Raw genomic sequence first — 27632 nt, 5'->3', positions numbered from 1 at the left:
CCCACTCATCTGCCTGTACTTTCCGACTGTGGCACTCTGCCCTGCCTACTTAGGTTCCTCTTTCCCTCCATTTTTCAACCTTGAGTGCATGCTCCTGCTCTCAGCTCCTCCTCCCAGTCCAATTTGGTTGGAAATTAAGGAGCAGAAAAACATAGTAGCGGCCAACACTGACTGGCTGCCATTGAGTGGAAAGGGAAGGAACTGTATGCAGCTGCTCACTCAGCCATCCCTTTCACCTGCCGGGCTTGTGAAGAAGGGTCTCATATTGCAGGTCGGGGTTCGTGGTGGGTCCATGCCCTTGACAAGTAAAAGCTCTCTGGTGTAGTGAATAAGGAACTACCCCTGGACCTCAGGGGTCACTGTTTGCCTGTTGTAGTGAAATGAATGCATTGCCAACTCACACGTGCCATTTTTCAATAGGGCTCCCTTGTCTGCAAAATGTAACACAAACCAGTGCAGAGTTCTGGGAAGAAGGTGAAAAAAAGAACCACACATGGCCAGAATGAGGAATTTTCAGGTCATTGTACAGTACATCTTCTTTCATAGAATAGAATCATTAAGGATCTGAGCTCCTTCTGATTTTTCACTTCAGCAAAGCAATTCAGCATATACGTAATGTTAGGCGTCTTGCTAACTTCAAGAAGACTGAAGAGTAAGCTGTAATACTTTGCTGACTCATGGCTCAGAAGTTGTTAATTCACAGCCAGGTGAATGATCTCATACGGGGAAAATAAAGTTCTTAAGTTGAAGCTGGAGGAGATTTAACCATTCCTCCTGCTAATGGCAAAGCTGGTAAGAAATGTGAGAGCGAAAGAAAAATACTTACGTTGGTTTTGATGCCTCGGCTTGATCCGTCTGTAGTTTTTCTCCCCCCTCTACCTCCATAGTACAATAGACAATGCGGTTTGGTGCTAAGGATTTGAGACCCTGCACTTCCATGATGACAACCTATTAGAAACGGAAAAGGAAGAAAAAGAATTTGAAGAAAGTTCTCCACACAGCAAGGGGCTCAGGAAAAAGACTTATATACAATGCATCTGAGGGAGGTGCCCAAATGAGATATGCATCTAAGAATCTGCCATGAAAGATAACAGAGAACTTAGGGGTAGGCATGAAATGATGCAGGACCAGCCCAGGACATCCTGACGCCTGAGGTGGTGTGCAAATGCCATCCCTACCCTTACCTGGGGATGTGCCAGCCTCTACTCTTGGTGAGGGCATAAATGAATCCTTTTTTCCTATGAAGAAAATTGTCCCCTACCCCTGAAGATGAAAGGGACATTGCTATTGGTGTAGGAAGATGAGTGGCACAGGGTAAAGTCACCATACATGGACTTGGTTTAGGGAGAAAAGGCTACAGGAGAGATAGAGAGCTGGAGTATGCAGTGGCTAAACTACAAATAAAACTGAGCTAAAAATCAGACTCAAATCTCACCTCCATCATGAACCGATTAGGAGGGGTTGGACTGCCTCTCCCCAACTGCAATAGGGGAAGAATAATATTTATGGGGTTATTGGAAGGCTTATTATTAAGAATATTTTTAACCAAAAAAAGCTCATAAAGAAAGACAAAAAAACCCAAATAATAAATGGCTCCCTGTTCCAAAAGGGCTCAAGCAGAAGAGATACCAGCAACAGCCACTAAAAAAGATGCTATGCAGGGGTAAAATGGGACAGTTGCACCCCCCCCCCCCGCTAACTGTAATACAAGCACCACTTGAAAAAGTGCCTCTTTGCCCAGTTAGCACGATTCAATCAAGAGTACATATGAAGAACTTCGCACATTCAGGAAGTGCTATACAAATGTTCACTTATTTACATTATTTACATCATTATTTCCCTTTCGGTGTAGTGTGTGGCATGGCTCACTGATTCAAGTCTTCTGGAATCCACAAGTACACCACTGCAATGTACCCAACCTCCACTAAAGTTGAGTGTTGGGAGAATTAGGACAGATGAAAGAAAATACTTCTTTACCTACTGTGTAATTAGTCTGTGGAACTCCTTGCCAAAGGAAGTGGTGATGCCTAGATGCCTTTAAGAGGGGATCTGACAAATTTCTGGAGGAAAAGGTCATTACCAGTTACAAGTTACTGAGAGCCAGGGTGGTATAGTGGTTTGGGAGGTGGACTTAGACCTGGATGAACCAGGTTCAAATCTCCCCTCAGCCACAAAGCTTCCTGGGTGACCTTGGGCCAGTCACTTTCTCTCAGCCTCACCTACCTCACAGGGTTGTTGTGAGGACAAGGTGGAGGGGAGGAGCAGCTGTGTAAACCACCCTGAGCTCTTTGGAGGAAGGGCGGTATAAAAATGTGAAAAATAAATAAAATAAAATAAATAAAGTCATAGTAGGTATGTGCAAGCTCTTGGTTTTAGAAGCAGGCTGCCTCTGATTGCCAGATGTAGGGGACGACACCAGGAGATACAGGAAACTGGACTAGATGGGCCTTTGACCTGATCCAACAGAGCACTTCTTACCCTGGACTTTGCTGCATCACAGAGTGGTCCTGCCACTGCCACCGAAATTCCATGATGGTTTCCAAGTCTTTTCCATCTCTGGCAGCATGATCAACTCTCCTTCCCCTTTTCCAGCACAATTATTCATGCACCAAGGCCGTATTCACAAATCCTGTCCCATCTGCCTCTGCATCCCTGAAGGGACATCTCCTTTGGAATGCTCAGTCTAAACAACTCATGATTAATTAGTTGAAAAGTCTGGGATCTGGCTGTAGTCTGTGTGCTCCAAAATAGGCCCAAGTGATGGCAAAGTCCTCAGTTTTGAAGCAATAGTTTTGAAGCAATGCCCTACAGGTTTCACTGCACTGGGAAATAACTTGTATTGAGACATGATCCTGCAGCTATTTACAAAAAAACCCATAAGCTCATCAGGTTCAAATCATGCATAGTTTCATGTAGTTTGGCTCAAAGGCAGCATGGGAATCATGGCTAAGGAGTGTGAGCACATATGTGTATTCATCAGAAGGCAGGTGCATTGATTTGTACCTGCAGGATCAAACTAATATCTGCACAATATTCTCCTATGCCTTTTTAATTGTGAATGGATATTTCTGTATTTGGCATCAGCGAGAAGGAACAAAGCATGTTCATGTGAAAGGCAGAGGTGGAAGGTAGGAGTGGTTCATCACTGACTACTATCCTAACTTTGCATATGATCTGTTTCCCTCCCATGTGCTGTACAGCATGGAATACAGAGTATTTTACTTGAAAAAATTGAGTTGTACCTTCATATATTTTAAAAAAAATGTGTGTGAATATAATTTGTACTTTTCAAAAATGTGTGTTCCCAGCAATTTTCTCATATTTCCAATAGTTAAAAATCCAGACTTCCTGAGAGAGGAAGGTGACACCTCTAATTAGCAATAATCAGATGCAAAGCACACAAAGACAGACAATTTAGTTCTTCAGGTACAGCAAAAAAAAAAAAAAAAAAAAGTCCTGTGCAACACCTCTAATGAATTTTACATCATCCCACCCCAGAAGTCCTATTTTTGACCCAAACCAATCAACATATTGTCTGTAATGTGCAAATGATGGTAGGGGAAGCATACAAAGGCTACAGTAAAACAGAGAAAGATAAAAGTAATGTTTTTCAGGTTATATATGGGCCAATTTTTATCAAATCTGAATGGTGTAGGAGCTGTTATAGAATGGCTCTTTCTCACATCCCTCTAGTAATGTTGGAAGAGGCGTAATTACATAGGAGGCCTGACTGATGCTGTAATTATTTTTTCTAATAATGGGGAATGTTGGTGTGGAGTTTGGTGTCCCTCGTGATCTCTGCTCTTCATAAGTTCCCACAGTGGCATGGAAAGCAGTCCTCATGCTGTTCAGGTAAGGTAGGAATTGGGCCTACAGTTCAATAAGATTACCTTTAATTTAACCCTGTGTATAAGGACAAAAGTACACTTTACAGGACTGTGTTTGCCATGCTTCCAACATGTTGATTTCTTTCTGTCTTCAGGTGGCTCCGTTGGCATGGATACATTGATGGGGGGAGCATGAATTTAGGTAGGATTGGGCTGTAATTGACTTAACATTTTGCTCATTCTGCTCATGGATTTTACTAACAAGGCAAAAGGAACATGAGAGAGCAAATCACACCGTACATGAAAGGACTCTCTGTCTGTTGTTTCCTCCTAGAAGATTAGGCTGTTCACTCAGACATTAGAGGCCTGTTTTTTGTTTTGCTGACCTCACTATACAAAACTTTCATTTTATGTTCAACATTAGAAGAAGACATTGATTATAAGATTTCTTTTATCTGAGTATCCCCACTTCTCTAATCAATCTGAAGAAAATTACATCTTGTAGCTCTTACCTCCAAGGAAAAAGACAGCACGACATCGGACTTTGAGAGCTGGTTTTCATTTTCTTCTCCCATGTCAATGATTGAGGTGTTGTGGCTGCGTTTTAATTTTTGTAACTTGAACTCAGAGCCCCCTTTAGACACTGGCATGCTCTCCAGGTTTGCCATCAGCAAGTTGACAGATGATTTCAGTTCCTCAATGTACATGTTTTCCATTTCTTTGGATACAAATTTAGGAAATTTGCGCTCCTTAGATAGAAAAAAATAATAAGTTAGGGTTTAAACACCACCACCAACACAACACATGTATTTATGAATAATGATATTGGTCATTCCATAAAGCATACTAAAAACAAAAATAAAGATATTGAATGGAAATAGAGAACCATTATCCAGTTAAAAACCAACTCCTCAAGCCATAATAGCCAATTGTTGCCAGGTATTATATAGGATGGACCTAAATATGCAGCAGAATGGGCTAATAAAATGGACTGCCAGCCTAAACCTACCTAAATCTCTGCACTACATTCCACGGGGGATTTTTGGTTGCTGGAGGTCTCCTCAGGATAAGGGAACATCTGTCCCAGTGCCCTGTGGTAAGAACATTAGCTGCTGGTTGGCAACCTTCAGTTTCGAAAGACTATGGTATAAGCCTACAGCAGCCAGTATTCCCAGGCGGTCTCCCATCCAAGTACTAACCAGGCCTGACCCTGCTTAGCTTCCAAGATCAGACAAGATCAGGCATGTGCAGGGTAACAGTTGCTACGGGCAACTCAGACCTGTGCCATCTCAAACTGTGCTCAGCTCAATTGACCTGTGCCAGCACAAGTCCCCCAATCAGCCCTCCCCCTGCCCTGTTCAACCCCCTCCCCATACCACTGGTGCAAGCAGCACCAGCTCACCTCCTCTTGCAGACATCCAGCATTAGTCAGTATGCAGCCAGTCATGCCTAGTCATGCCTAGCCACTGGCCTAGTCATATTTGTGATGGCCGTAACAGAGGTTACACCAGTGCAACATGCATTCTGCCAAAGTAATCGTTCAATGGGATTGGGCTGTGTGCTTCTTCCGGTTCCATGTAAGGGATACAACTCTTGAACACTACCCCATGTTAATAAAAATCTCTGTGTGACTAGAAAACGGGCTTATCAGAAAAAAGTTCTAACCCAGTGATTTTTAATCTTTCTCAGGTCACAGCACATAGACAAGGGACTAAAATTGTCAAGGCACACCATCAGTTTTTTGACAATTGACAAGGCACACCACACTGACAGCAGGGGCTTGCACCCCCCAGTGGCCCTACTAATAAATGATCCTCCCCCAAACTCCTTCAGCACACCTAGAGAACATCCATGGCACACCTGTGTGCCATGGCCCAGTGGTTGAAAATGGCTGTTCTAACCCTTTGCTTGCTGTACTGTTTTGAAACGTAAAGGGATTTGCACAGGATAAGTATGACTTCAGAAATGGGAAGTATGGAGCAAAGTTTCACCCATGCATCAGATGCGAAGGGAGGACATATGGAAACAGGTGTTCTCTAGCGCAAGACAAAGATAGGGTGTTCAAAGATTTAAAGGTGACAGGCAATACCTTGAACTGGGCACAGGAATAAATTGTAGATGCACAAGGTAAGAGTAATACATGGTCCTGCATTATCAGGAGACATACTCTAGAAAATGTCAGGCCTTTCTGGGAAATAATTATAACACTTGCTAAAATATTAATAACAAATGAAGTTTCATTAGTGAAACAATGCAACAATTGCACAATGGGAGTGCCCTGATGTGAGTAGCTCATGACCACATGTGAGTAGCTCTTGATCAGAGGAACATTTCAAGCAAATCCAGTTTATTTCCTTTTAACAGATGCCATTCCATGTTTAATTGGAGGCTAATATTGTGTTGGCATCCTTCAGTCTCGGAAGACTATGGTGTCACGCTCTGAATGGTGGTTCTGGAACAGAGTGTCCTCTCCAGTGCGCGAAGCCTGGGTAAAGTAGGTATGGAGGATAGGCTGTTACCCATGCAGCAAATCCCCCCTCTCCACGTCGCTGAAATGGTCCAATGGAAAGGCAGAGGCCAATACGGTTGGTTCCAGCGGCGTTGCAGGAGTTGCCAGAACATGACTGTGTTCAGCCATGAACTGCCTGAGGGACTCCGGCTCCAGATTTTGCCTCGAGGTTGACTCCTGAAGCCTTTTCCATAACTGGATGTAGCCACAAGGCAGTGGAGGTTTGGAATCAGAGTTTTCCTTCTCTCAGATGAGCTGCCTTCCCAGGCTATCGAGTCCCATCTACCCGGTGGCTGTTTAGTCGCCTCTTACGACAAGTACAGCCAAACTGAGGGCCTATTCTTATCCCCAGCCCCCAGGGGGATAAGAAGAACCATGTTTCAGCCATGAGAACAGCTGTACGGGGGCCCGGCAATGGCGGCAAACCCATAGTAGTTACTGGCCGCCATCTTGGCGTCTTCACAGGACAGTGTGGGGGAAGCCGGGCATCATATTTCAGTGAAATAAACCAGATTCACTTCTGAGTAAATGACAATTTACTCAGGCTAATAAGACAATTGCTATCTTGGTATTTATTTATTTATTGAACCCCATATGTTTAATCTAAATTAATTAAGCCTATCCCATTAGGGCAGATCTAGATATTGTTGAATAGATATACGGTACTTAAAAACCTGAGGTTAAATAACATTCTGATTGATTTAAAATATTATAAAGGGTTGCTCCAGTTTTTACTCTGAAAATGAATTATGTGGGACTTTTATTGCTGCTGCTATTATTGCCTGTCTCTATATTGGAAATGGTTCTTATTGTAGTGTTATTGTTTTAAATTGTGTTTTGCTTTATTTATTCACTTTTATTCGATACCTTGAAGTTCAAGAGAAAAAGCAGGATATAAATGGAAAAATTATAAAAATCAAATAACAAAAATATTTCAGAGCAGCATTTCCAAATTATTTTTCTTCTATGTTCAGAGGCCCAATGTATGCACTATTTATTTCCGAAGGTCTGATTTCAATAACATCAAGGTCTGATTTCAATAATTCAGGCTTTACTGATAAACCTCAAGTGATACCGCACTTCCATAAGCGGCTACATCTTGTTTACACAGGCACTTTTGGAACAAAAGTCATATCTTGGGAGATTCCTGACTTAGGGTAAACAAAGCCACTACCATAACAAATAAAAAGGGTCTCCAACCATTGCTGCCTTCACCAACTTCATAGCTAAATTCAGTCAAGAAGCCTATGTTAACCAAACCACTGGTTTCCAGAGCTAGCTGTTGCACTCTTGACTGGGTGCAAAACAGTAGAAGCTCCCATTTAAGGCTGGTAATGTGCTATCAAGTCACAAAATAAGATTCCTTGATGAGTGCACTCCACAAAAGATTCCATAGGGTTCTATGGGCAGAAAAGGTATAAAAAAAACCTGGGTCACAGGACCCACATATCTTCATTCCTCATTCCATGCTCTGCCTTGCTGTGGATATTGTTGCTCATTGGCCTACTTGTGCTGCCCAAAGCCCCCCATTCCAACAGCTATCCAAGAACCATTGTGACAAGCTGGCATCCAGGGATGGTGAACCAACAGTTCCTTTCTCTTCCCACCCTTTCCACCTTCTCCTTCCCTTCCTTGAGGACAGTTGAGAAACAGCTGCTACAGTTTCTGTTGAACAGGCACCCTTTCTGAGTGTAAACTCTCTGCACCAGCATGTCCAGAGGCAGCAGTTCTTTTGTGGGTTGCTTTGCAATGTGCCTCTTCTCCCAGGAAGGCACCTTCAGGTCCCTTGTCCTGCTTCCTTCCCTGAAACAGCATAGGTCTGGGTTTGGTTTTCAACCCCTTTCCAACAGTGCACCCCGTTTCCAAACAAGGAGATCACTTGGTCTTAGCAACCCAGTCCCATGATTCATGCCATGCTTTGCCCATGAGTCAAGGGATAAGCATCCTTGGCCCCTCACAAAAGGGCCCAATCTTATTCAATTTTCTAGCACCAATGCAGCCACAATGCAGGCCCAAGGTAAGGGAACAAATGTTTCCTTACCTTGAGGCAGCCTCAATGACTGCCTCTTCCACTGCAGGATGCAGTGCATGCCCCGAAGGCTAGGTTGCATCAGTGCCAGAAAGTTGGATAGGATTGTGCCCACAGTCTGTTTTCTTGTCTTACATGCAGTCAAAACTGATGATATGCTAAGTGCCTCTATCATTTTCCTACTGTGTGTTGCCTTTTATTTTTGATTCCCCTTTTCTGCAATTGGATACCATCACACCCTCAGTCAAGGTTTTGTTATTGCACCATGTTATGCATATTCTGGAAAGAGTTCTCGGTACCAGTGTGCATGTATTGAGTTGCATAACTTCCAATTTCCCCTTCCCTTTCATTATATATTTACCCCACAGTAAACTGCATTGTCAGCGCAATCCTAACTTGCACTGGGAGGCCTGCGCTGTATCCAGCGCAAGGTTGGGGGTGACTCCACGTGCCTTGGGCTGAGCTGCAAACCTTTCCCCTTACTCTGGGTAAAGTGGCAACAATGTGTCTACTAGGATCTGTACCAACTGACAAGGTGACGCAGATCTAAGCAGAACATTTCAGCCCTGAGCTGCGCTGCGTGGTCTGGGAACAGGGTTAGGTCCTGGCCCCACCTCCCGCTCCCTGCCCCCAGGAATGCCCGCTGCCCACCCTCCCCCTGTCTTGGAACTCTCAGCTGGCGTGAACTCATCTGTTGCTGCTGCCGAAGAGGCTGAATCTGGCCTCTGTGGGCTAGCGCACCTTTGTGCACTGGCACAGCTTACTCCCACAGAGGTACAAGTGTGCTTTATTGCACATTTGAGACCTTCCCAGGCTGATGCAAGGGACTTGCGCCAGCCCAGGGCGCAGTTAGGATTGCACCCTGTGTCACACATGTGTCTTCATGTCATCCTTATTAAATGCCACTCCACTGAAGTGTCTCACAAGCATATATCAAAGTCTCTGCAAATGCATTCAGCTCTCCCATCTGTGCATGTCACACATGTCTTGAAGTAAAAAACCTAGAATGCTGCTTGGTTACATAGCTGTGGTTGGAGGAGTTATCCATAAAGCCTGTCTCACGCACTAAGGCCTATTCAATATTACCTTCCCTTATTCTTCTCTCTCCCATTTTTATCCACTAACCCATCCTCCTTGCTTGACGTGCTTTATGGATGGTTCCTTGACAGGCCTAAACAAAGTCCTGACGCCACCTTATTGAGGAGTTTAATCTAGGATTCAGATCTGACACTCCTAGATCTCCCTAGCATTTTTAACACTCTGAGTTGATAATCTTGTTATGCTTTTCACAGGCTAATGGTGGATCTCATAGATGCAATGAGGAGGGCGGCATTGTTGGCAACTATCACCCGCCAAGGACACCTATACAAGGAATGCTTTTGAAAAGTGACACACTTCAATTATGACTGCCCCTCTTATGATATCTACCAGTTTTAACTACAACACAACTACTATCATATTTATTTAAATAGCAGTAGAGTTCCATGGATGTGCCAGGAGCCTACGTTAGTTGGTAATGCAGGATAGGTGGTGGTTCCTCCATCCCTAAAACCCTTCCCAAAATGGTTATTTTGAATATAAAAGAAAGGCACCAATAAGTCAGAAAAGATTTGGGGGAAGTAGATATTTTTATTCCTTGCCCCAATTTATTCTTACTCCCTATCATTCAAACTTGATGCATAGTCTCTGAGCCCCAAACCTTCTTTCCCCATTATGCTTTCAGGGATGCAGGGAGGGCTCAAAATAGTTGCCGCATATTACTCAGTCCCTCTTCCCTGATCCCAAACCAGAAGATAACCTCATGCCAAAAAACATAGAAAAGTGGACACTATCTTTCATGCAGTGTCACTTTGAATGCTAGCCATTTTATGACCCAATCCTATCCAACTTTCCAGTGCTGATGCAGCCACAATGCAGCCCTGAGGAAAGGGAACAAACATTCCCTTACATGGAAGAGGCCTCTGTGGCTATCCCCCTACCACAGGATGCAGTGCATGTCTCATTGGCACAGCTGCACCAATGCTGGGAAGTTGGTTAGGATTTGGCTCTTAATCTGCAACCTTCCAAATATCTAATTATAATAATTACTACTGTGCTACGGTAAAGATGCCATGCTACTAACAGCATAAATATGTTATTACATAATAACAGTAAACCTCAGCAAAAAAAATTGCAGGCTCAAAATTGTCATCATTTAAAGCAGCCATTTTCAACCACTGTGCCGTGGCACACTGGTGTGCTGCAAACGGTCCCGAGATGTACCGCGGGAGTTTGGTGGAGGGTCATGTATTAATAGGACCATTGGGGGATATGAGCCCCCCACCAATGGCATGGTGTGCCTTGTCAATTGTCCAGTGCTCTTTATTTAAAATATATCCTGCCTTTCAAAGTTACAAGTTGCCCAAAGCAGTTAGCAGTTGAATTAAAAATAAATACATACAATTAAAAAACACAGCAATAAAATACAACAGGGAAGAAAACAGCAGCAGGGGGGGCGGAAAGCTAAGAATGGATCAGTTAAAAGCCTTGTGGAAGTGAAAAGTTTTACTGGTCTCTCAAAAGTGGCCAACAATAGGGCCTGATGGATCTGCCAAGGGAGAGAATTCCATAAATGTGGTGCCACCACAGAAAAAGCCCTGACTCTGGTTACTGCCAAACAGACATGAGACAATGGCTAGCTAGAGCATAACTTGTGATCTAAAAGCCTGGGCAGGTTCACATGGACAAGGGCAGTTTTTAAGGTAGCCTGGCCATGTACACCTTAACAGATTAAGACCAATTATTTGAATCAGGCCCAGAAGCAAATTGGTAGCTGGAGTAGCTGGTAAAGGATAGATGTTATCCTCTCTTGCTGTGCTTTGATATCTGGAGAAGAAAGATATTGGGGGGAAAAAAAAGTTGGGAGAAAGGGAATTTTTGTACAAGACTTTCCAGAGCTGCGATCAAGCTGCAATGTGAAGCTAAGTCTTGCAGGTTCCTACAAGATCTGCTGGAAGTGGGAATATACTAGGATTGACAGTGCTTTCCTAAGCAAAGAAGTGATCACCTGCCACCACCATCACTGGACCTTTGCTGAGATGAATTCTTGCTTGTTGTGCAGCAGTCATCCCTCTGGCAAGGGCTTCCTTCCACAATACTTTTGTGAAATCACTGCTGACAATAGCCGCTTTCGTGAGTTCTTGCTCTTTGCTGAGGACAGATCTGAATGTGCCAAAGCAGGCACAATCCCAAAAATTTCAGGCATGTTAGAATCAGTATCAGCATGGTGTGGTGGTTTGAGTGCTGGAGGAATAGGACTGGGGGCACTTGGGGTTAGTCCTTGCCCAGTGATGAAGTTTGCAAGGATCAATCACTATCTTTGATAGTGAAACTACTTCACAGGCTTGGCGTGATGATAAAATGGGGGACCCATGAATGAGAAGACCCATGTACACCACCCAGAGTTCCCTGAAGGAAGAGTGGAACATAAAGTACAGAGTGGAAGCTGAACTGCATTAAGTAACTGTATCAGAAAAATCAAACGTGATTTTTCTTCTAGGCATGGGGAACAAGCCCTCTTGAACACTTTGAGTTAACATCTAGGAGAAAGAAGAAACTGGCAAAGCAGCCAATTCAAACCTGTTCTTTTCTCTTTAGATTTGAACAGAAGTATTTGTTTTGACATTTGTGTTTTGGAAGCATTTTCCGTGCCGAGCACCTGAGCCTACACATTTGATCCCAGGTTTTCTAGGTGGGGGATTTGAACTGTGAAGGGTAAGAAAACCACCCCAGGCATCTGAACGTGACCTCTGGGTCTACAGCCCTGGAACAAGAATCATGTCATTCCTGAAATAATGGTGGACACAAGCAAATCAGTTTAAAGGGAATGGGAAAGAAAAAGTAAATAAAAGATAAAGATGAGATAAACTCAAGGCCAATGTCCTAATGTTTTGATGTAGAAGATGACCCCAGATTATATTGTAAAAGGCAATGGGAGAGATAATTCAGGTTTTTCTGTCCTGAGAACCAGCTGTGTAATAATCATCTTTTCCTCCAGATCATTGTAGCCTTAAATTCATGGGCAATCATCTAACATGGAATGCACCTGATCTCTCCTTTGTGTAGTCTTTTCAAAATATTTTATAAATTTTTTCCCTTGTCTTTGCCTGGGGGCTAACCTGTAAGCATTAGTATAGGAGTCTAAGCATCTGTCGGCATATTAACATATACATGCCTGAGTCACAAATCCTTTCCACGCATCTTTCCATCTAAAGAGCTGTGGCGTTTTATATCCTGTCTGGTTTAAAAAAAAAAAATCCTTCATACTGATCAGTATTTGACTTCACGAATCATGCCTGGGGTGGAAGATTACATATCTACTGCCAGAGAATTTTTCTTTTAATGAATAGACAACAGGCAGTATCAGGACAAAATCTCTCCACTGGGCACCATGAGAAGCAGGCCAAGGTATGACAGGGAAGTTACAGAGGGAGAATTTAATTAAGAAGTTATTTAGGAAATGAGAAGCTCTTTACCTCTGAAAGCTTTTCAGTGACATATAAATTCACACTTTTCTATGTGATATTTGAGGCAGAGAATGTGGGCTACATTTTGTCCATCTGTTCCTAGCTACAAAATTTCTGGTCAGATCATAATTTCTGTGCCTTTTCTAAGAGAACTGAAATGCTCATTAGTCTACCAGACATTTTCAGTATTATTATTTCAGCCAAGCAGAAGTCTCACTGGGTGAGCTCTTATTACCAATAACTAACAACAGCCCCAAAGCTGTGATCCATTACTCTTCAGGTAAACACTACCCTTGGCAAAAGTGTGAAATTACAACACAGCTGAGACTTTTGTAGAACACTGAGCTTTACCAACAGTGGCATACATAGAACCTTGCAAGTAGCATTATCACATGTTCTGTCTTCTGTTGGATGTCCCACCTGGGGGAGATTCCCTATATCCTTTTCAATATGTGATGTGCCTTTCCCAGTTTGAAGAGACACTTTGCCAACAGACTGAGGCAAAGAGGCAAAGAAGGAAGGCTCACAGCCAGGGAGACAGACCAGGGACACACTATACTTGTTCCCAGTGTGGAAGGGATTGCCACTCCCGAATCGACCTTTTCAGCCACACTAGACGCTGTGCCAGAACCACCATTCAGAGCGCGATACCACAGCCTTCCGAGACTGAAGGTGGCCAACATTTGATGTGTCACTTCCTTGCTCCTTGAAAGAAAAGCTGGGGAAATGCAGAATATGATGACATCATGTCCTAGATGTTACCAAGAACATGAGCTGGTGGGAGGGGGTTTAGTGGCAGCTATGTGTCTCATGCCAAGTCAAGGTGATGGTCAGTCTATAACTCTGATGGTTCTATATACTGACCACCAGCTTGACGTGGCATGAAACACATAGCTGCCACTAACCCCCCCCCCCAACACTTGTTCTTGGTAACATCTAGGACATGATGTCATCATATTCTGCATTTCCCCAGCTTTCCTTTCAAGGAGCAAGGAAGTGCGGAAGACAATGATGACACAACATAGGCTCCTTTTCCTAGAGATTTCCAGGTAGTCACATCGCAGAGACACAGCTTGGCTGCAGCTATGCTTCCCAATAATGCCTAGTTAGGCTGTGAGAGGAGCTAGGACTTGAAAGCGAGCAATCCCGCAAAGTGATAAAGTGCTGCTATCTACAATTGTTTGATTAGCTCCTGGAGATGTTATCTTTCCCAGGCACTATACCCAATACACCTGCATTAAGGGAAGCAGAACCATTAGACTTCATTGGATTAGCTACATAGCTATCATATGATGATGAACGAAAAGAAATAGCAGGAGAGAATGAAAGCCTTATTATGGTTACCCACATACCAATACCTCAATAACATTTGATATTTCAAATGGGAAAAGCTGTTGGTAAACAATGACTTGCAGGCTCATATTTTGTAGTTAACTCTAAACTGTAATAAGTGCCTGTGATGCTTTATGGCAGAGGTTCTCAAACTTGGGAGTTGCGAAAGCCAACCTGGGAAGCTCTGCCTCTGTTCCCGTAAGGGGAGGATGGAAAGGCAGCAGCACAATCTTCAGGATTTGTGTAGCTGCCAGGGCTGATTGGGAGGCAATTTTCTCTTACCTGAGCCAACTTCTGCCTCCTGGGGGTGTGGGGAGCCTGCAGAAGCCTCTACAGGGCTCCCCAAGCCTCCAAAAAACTTTTAAAAAACCAAAATAATTGGAACCCACTTCCTGTTTTTCAATTGCAAACAGGAAGTGGGTTACTATAGGATTTTTTTAAAAACCTTTTTAGAGGCTTGGGGGGGGGCTTGCAGAGGCTTCTGCAGGGCTCCCCTTATCCCCAAGATGCAGGGGCTGGTTCAGGTAAGTGAAAATCACCTCCGATGAATCCCAGCAGTGGCACAATCTCGGGGATTGTGCTGCTGCCTTTGCTCCATCCCCACACACATGTCAGTTCTCAAACCATGGGTGGAAATTTGAGTCAGGTGACTTGAGTTCAAGTCACAAATACACGCGTTTTTCACGGACTCATGCAGACTCAAGTCACCTGTGTTGATGACCCAGGCATTTACTCGAGTCTGAGCCACTAACTGGGCAGTCGGACCTCACGCATGCAGACCCAAGTCTGTCTGCATTTGCTTACTTTTTTTGCGGCGTGAAAGACCTCGTGGGGCCATCATTCAGACCAGGTGAGCAACAGGGAAGTTCCAGCCAGGAGGTAGGGAAGGGTTAATGTTTTGGTTATGCATTGAGCAGGAGGTGGGAGGCAGGAGCGAGCTCTCTTGTCCATCTCTGAAGGAACCAAAGATCATTGGATGAAGGAAGGGCAATCTAATTTTTTTATTTTTTTTCAAATTTCTTTGGATGAGATAGGAGAGAAGGAGGAGTCCAAGGAGGTTCTTGCCTTACAATTGGTTGGAAAAAGCCCAGGGAGGAGGAAACCAGGGAGGTGGGGCAGCCAGTGGGGAGACAGTTCTTAACAATCATGCTTTCCAAACACATAGCTCCTTTTGGCTGTGTTGTTACTTGGGAGGAGGACACCTCATTGAACAACTGGCACAAATGGGACTACTTCTGAGTAGAGCTGCAAAGGATTGGGTCATACTAGTAAACTCTAGCTGCTGTGTGTGACCCTCCTCCCAATTGCAGCTTCTGCCCCCTCTGTCACACAGTCCGTTCCACCTGCTCTGTATACAGATGGGATGGAGATCAGGGGAGTGTTTAGAGAAAACTCCAACACACACATACACCCAGCAGCAGCTCCGTGTTTTTTTCTGTGGAGCCACATCTGATTTTTTAAAGGGAAAGAATCATGACTTGAGCCTTTTTGAGTCACCCAAATGCAGAAAGGACTCATTTTTGACTTGAGTTCTGGGGTGGAGACTCATGACTCAACTTGAGTCAAGTCACACTGGACTCACCCATCCCTGTCTCAAACTAATTTCCAGAAGGAAAATCAAATCCAATATACAAACCTAGTCCTCATGTGTTAGCCTCACAACAACAAAGTCTTCCTTGGTGGGAACCACTGTGCCATCTGAGAGGCATTGCCCTAGCATGTTGTGGTAAATATATGCACAAGCACTAAGCTTGGCCTTAGTATGTTGGCAACAACGACAACAGTCGCGTCTGCGCAAGAGCAAACTCTTGGCCTTGGTAATATGCTGTGCCTGAAGCCCAGTGAAGTAAGGTCTTTATCTCAAGAATGTTTTGTGGTTAGCTAGAAAGCCAGCTAGTTACAGCCAGTGTAAATCTCAGCATCCTTCAGTAATTTTCCTATTGCCTCATGTGTTTTGAGACTCAATAAAAAGGGCTTGTTGAGAGCTAACTGGAAGCTTTTTTCCTCAGTTCCAGCTCTCCCCCTGCCTCTATACTTTGAAACCAGTCTGCGTCTCTTCATTGCTTTGACTTTCTGCTGTTCTAACCTCACTTTTAACCCTTCAGTGCTCTGAACGCCATCAGGGAGCAAGGTCCAAGCCTTGTGTGCTTCCCAAGCAGCATTGCGTTGCAACACATGTCTTTGCCTACAGCGTCTTGCTCTGTGAACATGGAGAGTTTTCTGAGCAAAGTTTAGCCCTGGAAAGAATTCTAAAGACTGAACCACACAGATGATTTTGAGAAACATCTTCTGACTTAACAGCCAATATTCCTAATGACATTGGACAATGTCAAGTCTTGCTGAGGGAGAATCAGCATAGCTTCTGTAAGGGTAAGTCTTGCCTTACTCAAGAACCTTTTGGAATTCTTTGCAAAGGTCAATAGGCATGTGGATGCAGGAGAACCCATGGACATTATATTTCTGGACTTTTGGAAGGCGTTCAACACGGTCCCTCATCAACGGCTACTGAAAAAACTCCACAGTCAGGGAATTAGAGGGCAGGTCCTCTCCTGGATTGAGAACTGGTTGAAGGCCAGGAAACAGAGAGTGGGTGTCAATGGGCAATTTTCACAATGGAGAGAGGTGAAAAGCGGTGTGCCCCAAGGATCTGTCCTGGGACCGGTGCTTTTCAACCTCTTCATAAATGACCTGAAGACAGGGTTGAGCAGTGAGGTGGTTAAGTTTGCAGACGACACACCAAACTTTTCCGAGTGGTGAAGCCCAGAAGTGATTGTGAGGAGCTCCAGAAGGATCTCTCCAAACTGGCAGAATGGGCAGCAAAATGGCAGATGCGTTTCAATGTAAGTAAGTGTAAAAATGCATTTCAATGTAAGTAAGTGTAAAGTCATGCACATTGGGGCAAAAAATCAAAACTTCAAATATAGGCTGATGGGTTCTGAGCTGCCTGTGACAGATCAGGAGAGAGATCTTGGGGAGGGCGGTGGACAGGTCGATGAAAGTGTTGACCCAATGTTTGGCTGCAGTAAAGAAGGTCAATTCTATGCTTGGGATCATTAGAAAAGGTATTGAGAACAAAATAGCTAATATTATAATGCTGTTGTACAAATCTATGGTAAGGCCACACCTGGAGTACTGCGTCCAGTTCTGGTCGCCACATCTCAAAAAGGACATAGTGGAAATGGAAAAGGTGCAAAAAAGAGCGACTAAGATGATTGCTGGGCTGGGGCACCTCCCTTATGAGGAAAGGCTATGGCATTTGGGCCTCTTCAGCCTAGAAGAGAGGCGCCTGAGAGGGGACATGATTGAGACATACAAAATTATGCACGGGAAGGATAAAGTGAATGGAGAGATGCTCTTCTCCCTCTCACATAACCCCAGAACCAGGGGACATCCACTAAAATTGAGTGTTGCAAGAGTTAGGACACACAAAAGAAAATACTTCTTTACTCAGTGTGTGGTTGGTCTGTGGAACTCCTTGCCACAGGATGTGGTGACGGCATCTGGCCTAGATGCCTTTAAAAGGGGATTGGACAAGTTTCTGGAGGAAAAATCCATTACAGGTTACAGGCCATGATGTGTATGTGCAACCTTCTGATTTTAGAAATGGGCTATATCAGATGTAATACATATTACATATGTATTACATATCAGATGTAAGGAAGGGCACCAGGATGCAGGTCTCTTGTTATCTGGTGTGCTCCCTGGGGCATTTGGTGGGCTGCTGTGAGATACAGGAAGCTGAACTAGATGGGTCTATGGCCTGATCTAGTGGGGCTGTTCTTATGTTCTTATTTTTAAAAGATCAAAAAAATATCAATGGGAAAATAAAATAAAATAAAATCATGGTTCTTCCAGGAGAACTTCTTAGAGCCATTCGGAGAAATATACGCAGTCAGTTTGTGTTGCGGGTAGAATGGGAGGATTCTAATAAGCTCTTGCACTGAAAAATATATCTAAAACAAAATTGCTTCTCTACCAGGCAAATCAACAGACAGCTTCCCACTCCAACTTTCAAGGCTGAGAAATGGTTCCTCTCCATTAATTTAGCTACAACATAAAGCACAGTATCTAGTTAAACTGAGATAGAATGGCTTGCTGAAGCCTTGCTTGTGAATATTTGAGAAATTGGAACTTGAGGTTTTCATTTTCAAACCCCACACTCTAGCACAGAGATTCTGAACCTTTTTAATCTCACAGCATACTGACAAGGCACTAAAATTGTCAAGGCACACCATCAGTTTTTTGATAATGGACAAGAACATAAGAATAGCCCTGCTGGATCAGGCCATAGGCCCATCTAGTCCAGCTTCCTGTATCTTACAGTGGCCCACCAGATGCCTCAGAGAGCACACAAAACAACAAGAGATCTGCAAGGTACCATCCCTTGCATCTGACATCCTGACATTACCCTTTTCTAAAATCTGGAGGCTGCACAGGCACATCAAGGCTTGTAACCTGTGCTGGATTTTTCCTCCAGAAACTTGTCCAATCCCCTTTTAAAGGCATCTAGGCCAGATGCCATCACCACCATCCTGTGGCAAGGAGTTCCACAGACCAACCACACGCTGAGTAAAGAAATATTTTCTTTTGTCTGTCCTAACTCTCCCAACATTCAATTTTAGTGGATGTCCCCTGGTTCTGGTATTATGTGAGAGTGTAAAGAGCATCTCCCTATCCACTCTGTCCATCCCCTGCATAATTTTGTATGTCTCAATCATGTCACCCTCAGGCGCCTCTTTTCTAGGCTGAAGAGGCCCAAATGCTATAGCCTTTCCTTATAAGGAAGGTGCCCCTGCCCAGTAATCCTTTTAGTCGCTCTCTTTTGCACCTTTTCCATTTCCACTGTGTCCTTTTTGAGATGTGGTGACCAGAACTGGACACAATACTCCAGGTACTCAAGGCACAAACCTGCGGATGGGAGATTTGCATCCCGCAATGGCTGTACTAATAAATGGCCCTGTCAAACTCCCACGGCACCCTTGCGGGCCATCCATGGCACACCAATGAAAATCGCTGCTTTGACCACTGCAACTGCCTGACACGGGCTCTCTCAAAAACTCTGTTTGCATGAAAATTGAACTCACAAAATATAATTTTTCTTTCTGGCATTCAGCACTCTTCCTAATTCCCCTCTCAAAAGCTTCCAGCAAGCCCATAAGCAAGTTTCCCATTTCAAAAGGTGCAAGCTGAGGATCTTAGCAAAATATTTCTGTACATCAGCAGTCCCCAAAATGGGGGTAAACTTAAACTGAGCTTTTATTAATTGGACAACGCCGCTGCTTTCCCCCTTTTCCAAATTTGTGTACCTTTTTTCCTCTGCAAACAAGTTGCCTTTCTATGCAAATCTCCCACAAAAACAAATCTCCCCTTGACTTCCGACGAGCAGACTTCCCTCAAAGGGAACATCAGGGGACATCCACTAAAATTGAGTGTTGGGAGAGTTAGGATAGACAAAAGAAAATATTTATTTACTCAGCGTGTGGTCAGTCTGTGGAACTCCTTGCCGCAGGATGTGGTGATGGTATCTGGCCTGGATGCCTTTAAAAGGGGATTGGACAAGTTTCTGGAGGAAAAGTCCATTATGGGTTACAGGCCATGACGTGTATGTGCAACCTCCTGATTTTAGAAGTGGGCTATGTCAGAATGCCAGATGCAAGGGAGGGCACCAGGATGCAGGTCTCTTGTCTGGTGTGCTCCCTGGGGCATTTGGTGGGCCGCTGTAAGATACAGGAAGCTGGACTAGATGGGCCTATGGCCTGATCCAGTGGGGCTGTTCTTATGTTTTTAAATAAGCATACCTTAAATTTTATTTTCAAACTAAAAGAAGGTATTCTCTTCACTACCTTTTGGTTTTTCAGTTTCTTAACAAGAAGCTGACCAATACTGTACTCAAGGGATAAGGGGGAAGATACGCCATTCTAAACAGGGTTCTCTTAGGAACAAGAATATACATATAGGTTCAGCTCTGCCACTAATTTCTCCAAGTATCTATTTTGGTCTAACTCATTTGTCCAGATCTTTGAAACGGATTCTATTTTCTGAAAATTGCTACCCGCTGTGAAAATACTTTAAGCCTGCATTATTTTGAAAAGCAGTATGTAAGAGCAGAATGGGGAAGGGTACGGTGTTCGTACAAATGTGGGTGCTCAATAATGAATAATAAGAACAATTAATAATACACTGACTTGTCTCATGGCTGTTTTGCTCAGAAATCTCTCTGAGAAAAACGCCTTAATCTGACACTCTGCAAAGCCTACGAAATGCTGGTACATAAACACTGAACTTGGCATTTATTCTTCTGGGATTTGTGATATACTCTGGAGGGACTCCTTGTACAGCTGTGCTTCTCAAAAATGCACTGGAGGGGCTTGGGATTGGTAATACATTCAGCTGCATGGGCTGTCAAAAGCAGTAAGGCTATATCTGGCCTTGTGAGGAAACACACTGTATCATATTTGTTCTCACAGATGGGAATGCTTGAACACTGATTCTTCTTCTTCTTCTCCAGGAGAATGATATGAGTGAAGTGACCCAGCATCTGGCAAGCCTCACGTAGGGGCATTTTGCTAACTGAGCCTCAGCTACCAAATTTAGGAAGGCCAAACTCCCTAAGCTAAGAAATAATCAGACGGCCCAAACTTATGCTCAAATTATGACACTCAGGGAGCAATCCTAACCTCTTATGTCAGTGCTTTCCAGCAGTGACATAAGGACAATGCAGCTCTGAGGTAAGGGAACAAACTTTCCCTTACTTTGAGGAGGCCTCCATGAGTGACACCCAACCACAGGATGCAACACATGTCCCATTGACACTGCTATGCCAGCACTGGAAAGCACTGACATAAGGGGTTAGGATTGTGCCCTCAGTGCTTGTCCTGTTGTCACAAAAGCCCTTATGATGGCACACAGAGTGCATTGCTGCTGGGCTAGTCTGAGCCATTGCTGGAAAACAGCAGCAGGATTGGAGCAGTGGTGGTTTGGGTTGTGGACCCCAGCAGTGCAGGTAAATTAGCAGGGGTGTGTTTGTGAGCAGGGAGGGCAGGGGGAGGGTTGTAGGGGGGTGGATCTTAGTGGCAAATACATAGATCTTATCCTCTATTTTGTGCTTTTGTGGATCTTATGCATTTTGTGGATCTTGTGGATCTTTTGTGCATTTTGTGGATCTTATCCTCCATCTTATCCTCTGTGAGTGCCTTCTCTCTCCTTGGACCTATGCCTGCCTGCCTGCCTGCCTGCCATCCATCCATCCATCCATCCAGCTGGCATAGAACCAATATGCCAATATGCGAGAACCTTACCTCGAGCAAGCCTCTTGATCACCACTGGATGATGCAGGGGGAAGTCATTGATTTAATTTCTGAGCCAATCTGACAGAAAACGGGACGTTTTCTTTGCATTAGCTGCTACAAATGCAGCTCCTTCTTGCACTTCTAGGGTGATATGAGAGCCCTGGGCTATGTGGGAGTTCCTGTAGTATGGGCTCCTATCGTTGGTGGTGCTGGAAGGAGTTGCATAGGGAGGCTTCAGCACTACCAGCAAAACATATGGAAGGAACCACTATCAAGTCCAGGTTCTTGCTCATAACCCATGTGGATCCTAGAATGCATTGTGTGCTGATGGGAGGAACATTTTCTGCTGCACATGTAAGCTGCCAGGTCAATGAGACTCTACTTGATCATGTGCCTTCCCCTTATGGTAGCTAGACCCTTAGGACTAGACTACATGACTACAAGTTGCGACATCTAAATAAACACATGTTGTTGTTCCAGCCCAGCCTGTCTGAGAAAGACCGAGGCTGAGTTCTTTTTTTTCCCCTTCTGGTGCTAGAAGTGCTAGAGAGCTTTTTTCTTCTTCTAAAGGTTCCAGCATGCTTGGGTCACATTCTTTTTTTAGATTCCAGTGTGCCTGCCACGCTAGAATTTCTCCACGCAAGCTCGGAGTTAAAAAAGACGGCCATCTCTATCCTTACGTTACTTCCTCCTATTTTCCTATCTAAAGAACAGAAGAACCGGTCAAAAATATGGCGGCCCTCATCGTGTACGGAGTGTGTGGAAAGAATATGGTGACCTCCATACAATTGATTTCAATGAGAAGATGCCATTTGGTCATTTTCAAATTAACAGCACTGGAAGCATGCTAGCTGCATGGTGGAAAAGTCATTTTTGCCAATTCTCCTGTCTGAAAAAGAAGACAGCCCTAGTCACTATAGGTAGTGGCATTATCAGAACTTTTTTTTTGTTTGTTATTTACCTTGGCAATCTGATCCGCCATTTGGAGCCGCCCGTCTAATTCTCGCCTGATTTGCGCTGCCTGTTCGTCTGGATTATCCAGCTGCACAAAAGGAAAACAAAATCATTTGTGTTGGTATAGGAATAAAGAAAGGTGGGAGAATTCTCTGCAATGAAGAAGCAATATTATAGCCTTTCACGACAGCAGCTTTTTCTTGATGTCAAGAACTTCCAGAAATTCTATCATTTACTCGGAAAAGCAATCTCGTGTGCAAAACTCAGTAAGGTGCGAGCACACACACACAGGCACATACACACCCACAACAGGGAGTTCTTTATTCACTAAGCACTGCTGCTGAATGACTTCTATTCATTTTAATAGAATTAGGCTGGCTTTTAAGAGCAAACTTTATTGAAGTGGTCTTCATCATTTTTTTGCGCCATAAGCCAACACAGAAATAAATAAATAAAGTATGAGACTGGGGACCCGACTGTCGATTCCACCCCTTCTCCCAGGACCCTATCCATCCACCCCCTCCCATCACTGCCCCCTCCCCACCCCCATAATGCTCTCCCACCAGTGGCTTCTCTAGCATTTGCATTACCCGGTATAGGAGGAGACCAGCATGATGGCCCTCCTCCCATGCAGTGAGCAGGGCAAAAACCCAGGTGGTGGGAGGAAAATGTACTTTTTTGTTACATAAGACAGTTGCATTTTTGTTTTCTGGTTTTTCAGCCATAACTTTTGATAGAATTGAGATATTTCACTCCCATTTTTTTTCATTGCATTCTGCTATAAATTCTGCATTCAGAGGTATATAACATGATGGTATTATTCCTAAAAACTGCTATTTTAGTGCGTGACCCCTCCCAGTGTGTGTCACCCCACCATGCACATTACCCGATGTGGGCTGCACCCCCTGAGTGATGCCACTGCTCCCAGCACTGTTCATTGTAACCAACTATTCTTATTAGGAAGAACAGAAAAAGTTTCCATGAAGCCTGGCACCAGTGAAAGCCATTTTAGCACAATTGCTAAGAACCTGAGCAGGACTGAGACACAATCTGCTGGTACTTGAAGGTGTACACCAGATACCTTCCCCTTTATGTGATGGTGCTCTGATCCAGTGGTCTTCAACATTTTTCATTCCCATAAGTTGCAGCGACCCCACAACTGAGGCTTCATGACCTTACTGGGGTTCCAACCCCAAGGTTGAAGGACACTGCTTTATTGGAAATACCCACAACCAAGATCCTAATGTTGTTGCTTCCGAGGTGAAGGCATTTTTGGCTTCTTTTCTTTACACTACATGCACTGGTTTCTTCCCTGCAAAGTTCCAGATGAGCCTAGGTGGGTACTAGACACCCAAACAATCCTCTTCACTCGTCAAATCTGCCTGTCTCTGTGTAGAGCCAATGCCTCTCTCAAGACAGCGAGTCAATCAGCAGTCACAAGCAGAGGTTATTACATCTTTATAAAGAGAAATTGTCAGCAAGATGGATTGCTGAAAAGACATTACTACTTATATGTACTTCCCCATGGCATTTGTATTAAAGGGTTTGAAAGCTTTTATAAATCTCCATTTTCTTTAAGGTTCAACACTTCACCTCTCTGCAGATAAGGCCTCCATCTATTATATTACCTATTGACTGTGGGTGAGATAATACCCCAGTTTTTCAAAGTTACTTACAGCGCAATCTTACTGTTCTTTTGGGCCAGTGCAGCCCTCCCTGCACTGGCTCCAAATGTTGCAAATGTGCCATAAAGCACTCATGCGGCTACTTGAGAGCTGGCAGCCCTAGCCCAAAGACATGTGTCAACCTGCTGGTGCCATATCCCAGACCAGCACTAGCCACACCAGGTAAGGTTGCAGTTTGGAAGTGGGGAGAGGGCAGTTTGGGCTGGGGGAGAGTAGAACGGGGGAAGGATCAGACCTTTGAGGTGGGTGGGATTGGAAGCGACAGTGCATGCTGTATCCTAACCCCCTTCTGGCAGCCTGCTGGACTTGGACTGGCATACTGGGCCTCCTGGACTTGCACCAGCTACATAGCTGGCATGGATCCAGGAAGCCCCATAGGGATGACTGGGGTTTTATTTGGGGTATAATGCCTTACCATGAGGAGCTGCACTGGATGCAGCACAGGCCATGTGGACTGGCTGTGTGGGTGCAGCTTAGAATTCAGCTGCCATAGGATGCCTGAGGGGAGGCAAGGGGAACAAAGGCCCCAGGCTTGGTGGGCCAGTGGCACACCACCATCCACTCCCCCCCCCCACAGCGCTCAGTTGGCCAGTGCACTGATCTGAGGACTGCCACCTGAGTGCCTTTCCCCAGAGGCTTTCTGAGGGCCAGGGAGCTGCACACAGTATTCCTGTTAACATTCCCAACTCTCCAAAGGACCCTCTAAAGCCCTCAGAGTGCCAAAAATATAACTTCAGGTTTCACAGAGGAAACCAGAAGTGACTTTTTATGCCCTTAGAAGGCCACTTCTGATTTCCACCGTGAAACTGGAAGTGATGTTTTGCGGCCCTCCAAGGGCTTTACAAGGTCTTTGGAGGGTCGCAAAAGGTGCATGTGACCTCCCCGAGCTTCTTGAAGGAAGGCAGGAGGTGGGACCAGAGGGCGCAGCCCCACCAGTGTAAGGGAGTTTCAGCTTGCAGTTGTAGCCCCAGGTGGCATCACTTCCAAAAGTGAAAGTGGAGTGATTGCGCTCTGCTTCTGGTTTTGCGGAAGTGGAGCACGATCGCTTCACTTTCACTTTTGACGACCTGGGGAGCCCTGCAGATGCTCACGCAGGGCTCCCCGCGGCCCTACAGGCTGCTGCAGGGACTGGTAAGTGCATCCCAGTCCCTGCAGCCCCATTAGCGACACGATCCTGGGGATTACGTTACTGCCTCCCCCCTGTCCCCACCAAGACTTACTGCGGTTCAAACTCTCCCGGAGAGTTTGAAAACTGCTGCTGTAGACTACAACATCCATTACTTAGTGGCTTGACCAAGTGGCTAGTCAGGATTCTGGATACCTATTCCCAGGACACAAGCTTGCAAAAGATATTTTAGAGCAGCATTCCTCTGCCTGCAAAGGTACTTGCACTCTGATTGGTCTTCCTCCTTCGTTACTTATTCTCCTGGCCACTGGAGGTCCTGGTGCAACTAACTAACTGCAAAACTGGTGCAACTAACAACCTGGCACAGACATGGGCCTATGTTTAAGCTATTCATAACATCCCCACCCCCCCCAAGAGCCACCAACCCTGCTGGGCCAGTAAAGGCTAGTCAGCCAACTTGTTGGGTGGTGTATCGCTCTAAGTGCCCCTTCCCTCCAAGGAAGGCAGCTTGGCTCCCTTACCCAGCTCCTTTAAAGGCTACTGCCTCAGTGCATGGTATGGTTTGGTTCAGAGCCCTCTTCCAGCCCTTGAGATGCTTCTTTGGATCAGGAAGGTGTGCATGGCTGGCTCCTTTTCTGCCAAAAGCCCTTGCAACACAATATCAACAAGCTTTTAGGATAAGTAACTTTGATCTGCAGTGCAGCCATGCCAAAGACACACCAAGTTCCCCGCTATTTTTCCTGTTTGTTGTCTTGCGTGAAGTCACATTCACTTTGTGTTTGTCTCTGTCCCTACTTTCTATGAGTGCCGAGTGACTGTGTGTGAGCAAAGCCATTTTCTGCTTTCCGAACATTTTTTTGTGGGAGGCCTGAGATTAGCCTCAGGCCTCCTTTCTCCAAACAAACTCCCTTGACCAATTCATCAAGGAGGAGAATTTCACTTGCTGCTTGCTTCTGATCTCCTTTGGAGGTCTCTTGGAGTCAGGAGAGCATGTTCAGTGAGAGAGATTAGCTTGCCCATCAGAAGTGGGGGGAGCGCATTTACAGTCTGTTTCTAGGCTCATTCCTTGCCTACAGTGGTTGGTTTAGACTACAGAGAACTGTCTCCAACTGCAACCTTTTGCCACAGCCTGTATCACCCAAACTTTCCCTCCCTTCCCCACTAATCTCCCCCTTCTTTCTGCTTTCCCCCATTTTCCTGACACCTCCAAACCTCTACTTTCTTCTCCCATGTTCTTCAGGGAAGTCCAATGAATCTATGCCCCCCCCCCCATTTCCTTCTCTTTCCTTCTAAGGAATTTTTCTCTTCTCCCTCTAAATCCTATTCCAAGGGTTTCAATGCCAGGAGGGTTGGCAGTGGGGACGGGCAGGGAGGGGCTGGATCCGGCAGCAATGGAGCATGCTGGATCTTATCCCCTTCCTTGCAAAGCCCCCTGCCCATTTCCTTAGACCAGTGATTTTCAATCTTTTTCATCTCGTGGTACACTGACAAGGTAATAAAATTGTCAAGGCACACCATCAGGTTTTTGACAATTGACAAGGCACACCATGCTGCCAGTGGGGGACTGACATCCTCATTGACCCTACTAATAAATGATCTTCCCCCCAAATTCCTGGGGAACACATGTGGACCACTCGTGGCACACTAGTGTGCCACGGCACAGTGGTTGAAAATGGCTGCCTTAGACATATGACACCAAAATATATGGCACATGTTTGAACAGACCCATTAGAGATGGGCAGCCTACCAGGAGGTAAGTCTAAAATGCTATTACTTAACTCGTTCAGGCTGTCTAATATCCCCCCAGCCATAGGATGCAGCATACACCTTTTTGGCACATGTACATTTGCGTAGTGGGCCTCGAGACAGATAAAATTATACATGGGATAGATCAAGTGGATAAAAGGAAGTTCTTTTTCCCTCTCACACAACACATCTTCCAGGGCTGCAATCCTAGGCACATTTTCTTGAGAGTAAGCCTCATTGAATTCAATGAGACTTACTTCTAAGTAGACATGCCTAGGATTGGGCTGTAAAATTGACTGGCAAGAGAGCCAGAACACACAAAAGGAAATATTTCTTCATCCAGCATGTAATTTATCTGTAGAACTCATTGTCACAGGATGTTGTGAGAGCACCCGGCCTGGATGCTTTTAAAAAGAATTGGACAGATTTATGGGGGGAAGTCTATCATTGGGTTAGACATCAAGATGACAGTATGCAGGTTTTAGAGGTAGCCTATTTCTGAATACATGGGAGTGGCAACAGAATATAGGTGCTTTGTCATCTTGCGTGCTCCTAGGGACTTCTGCTGGGCCACTGTGAGATACAGGAAACGAAACTAGATGGGCCTTTGGCCCAATCCAACAGGGCTAT

At 44.8% G+C, this 27632-nt stretch overlaps 1 protein-coding gene across 16 annotated transcripts in view; it reads right to left on the bottom strand.

Moving 5' to 3' along the window:
* CADPS (calcium dependent secretion activator) overlaps nt 1–27632 on the bottom strand; it is a 465254-nt gene that overhangs the window by 264074 nt on the left and 173548 nt on the right. For all 16 annotated transcript variants that reach the window (XM_066614155.1, XM_066614148.1, XM_066614149.1 and 13 more), the window contains exons 4-6: nt 22453–22533; nt 4340–4576; nt 827–948 (exon numbers count right to left, since the gene is read on the bottom strand). In XM_066614155.1, the coding sequence (XP_066470252.1) occupies nt 827–948; nt 4340–4576; nt 22453–22533 (440 nt within the window). The remainder of the gene's footprint in view (nt 1–826; nt 949–4339; nt 4577–22452; nt 22534–27632) is intronic.

Source organism: Tiliqua scincoides, chromosome 2, assembly GCF_035046505.1.
Source record: "Tiliqua scincoides isolate rTilSci1 chromosome 2, rTilSci1.hap2, whole genome shotgun sequence".
NCBI lineage: Eukaryota > Metazoa > Chordata > Lepidosauria > Squamata > Scincidae > Tiliqua > Tiliqua scincoides.
This window is presented reverse-complemented; position numbering and strand designations above follow the sequence as displayed.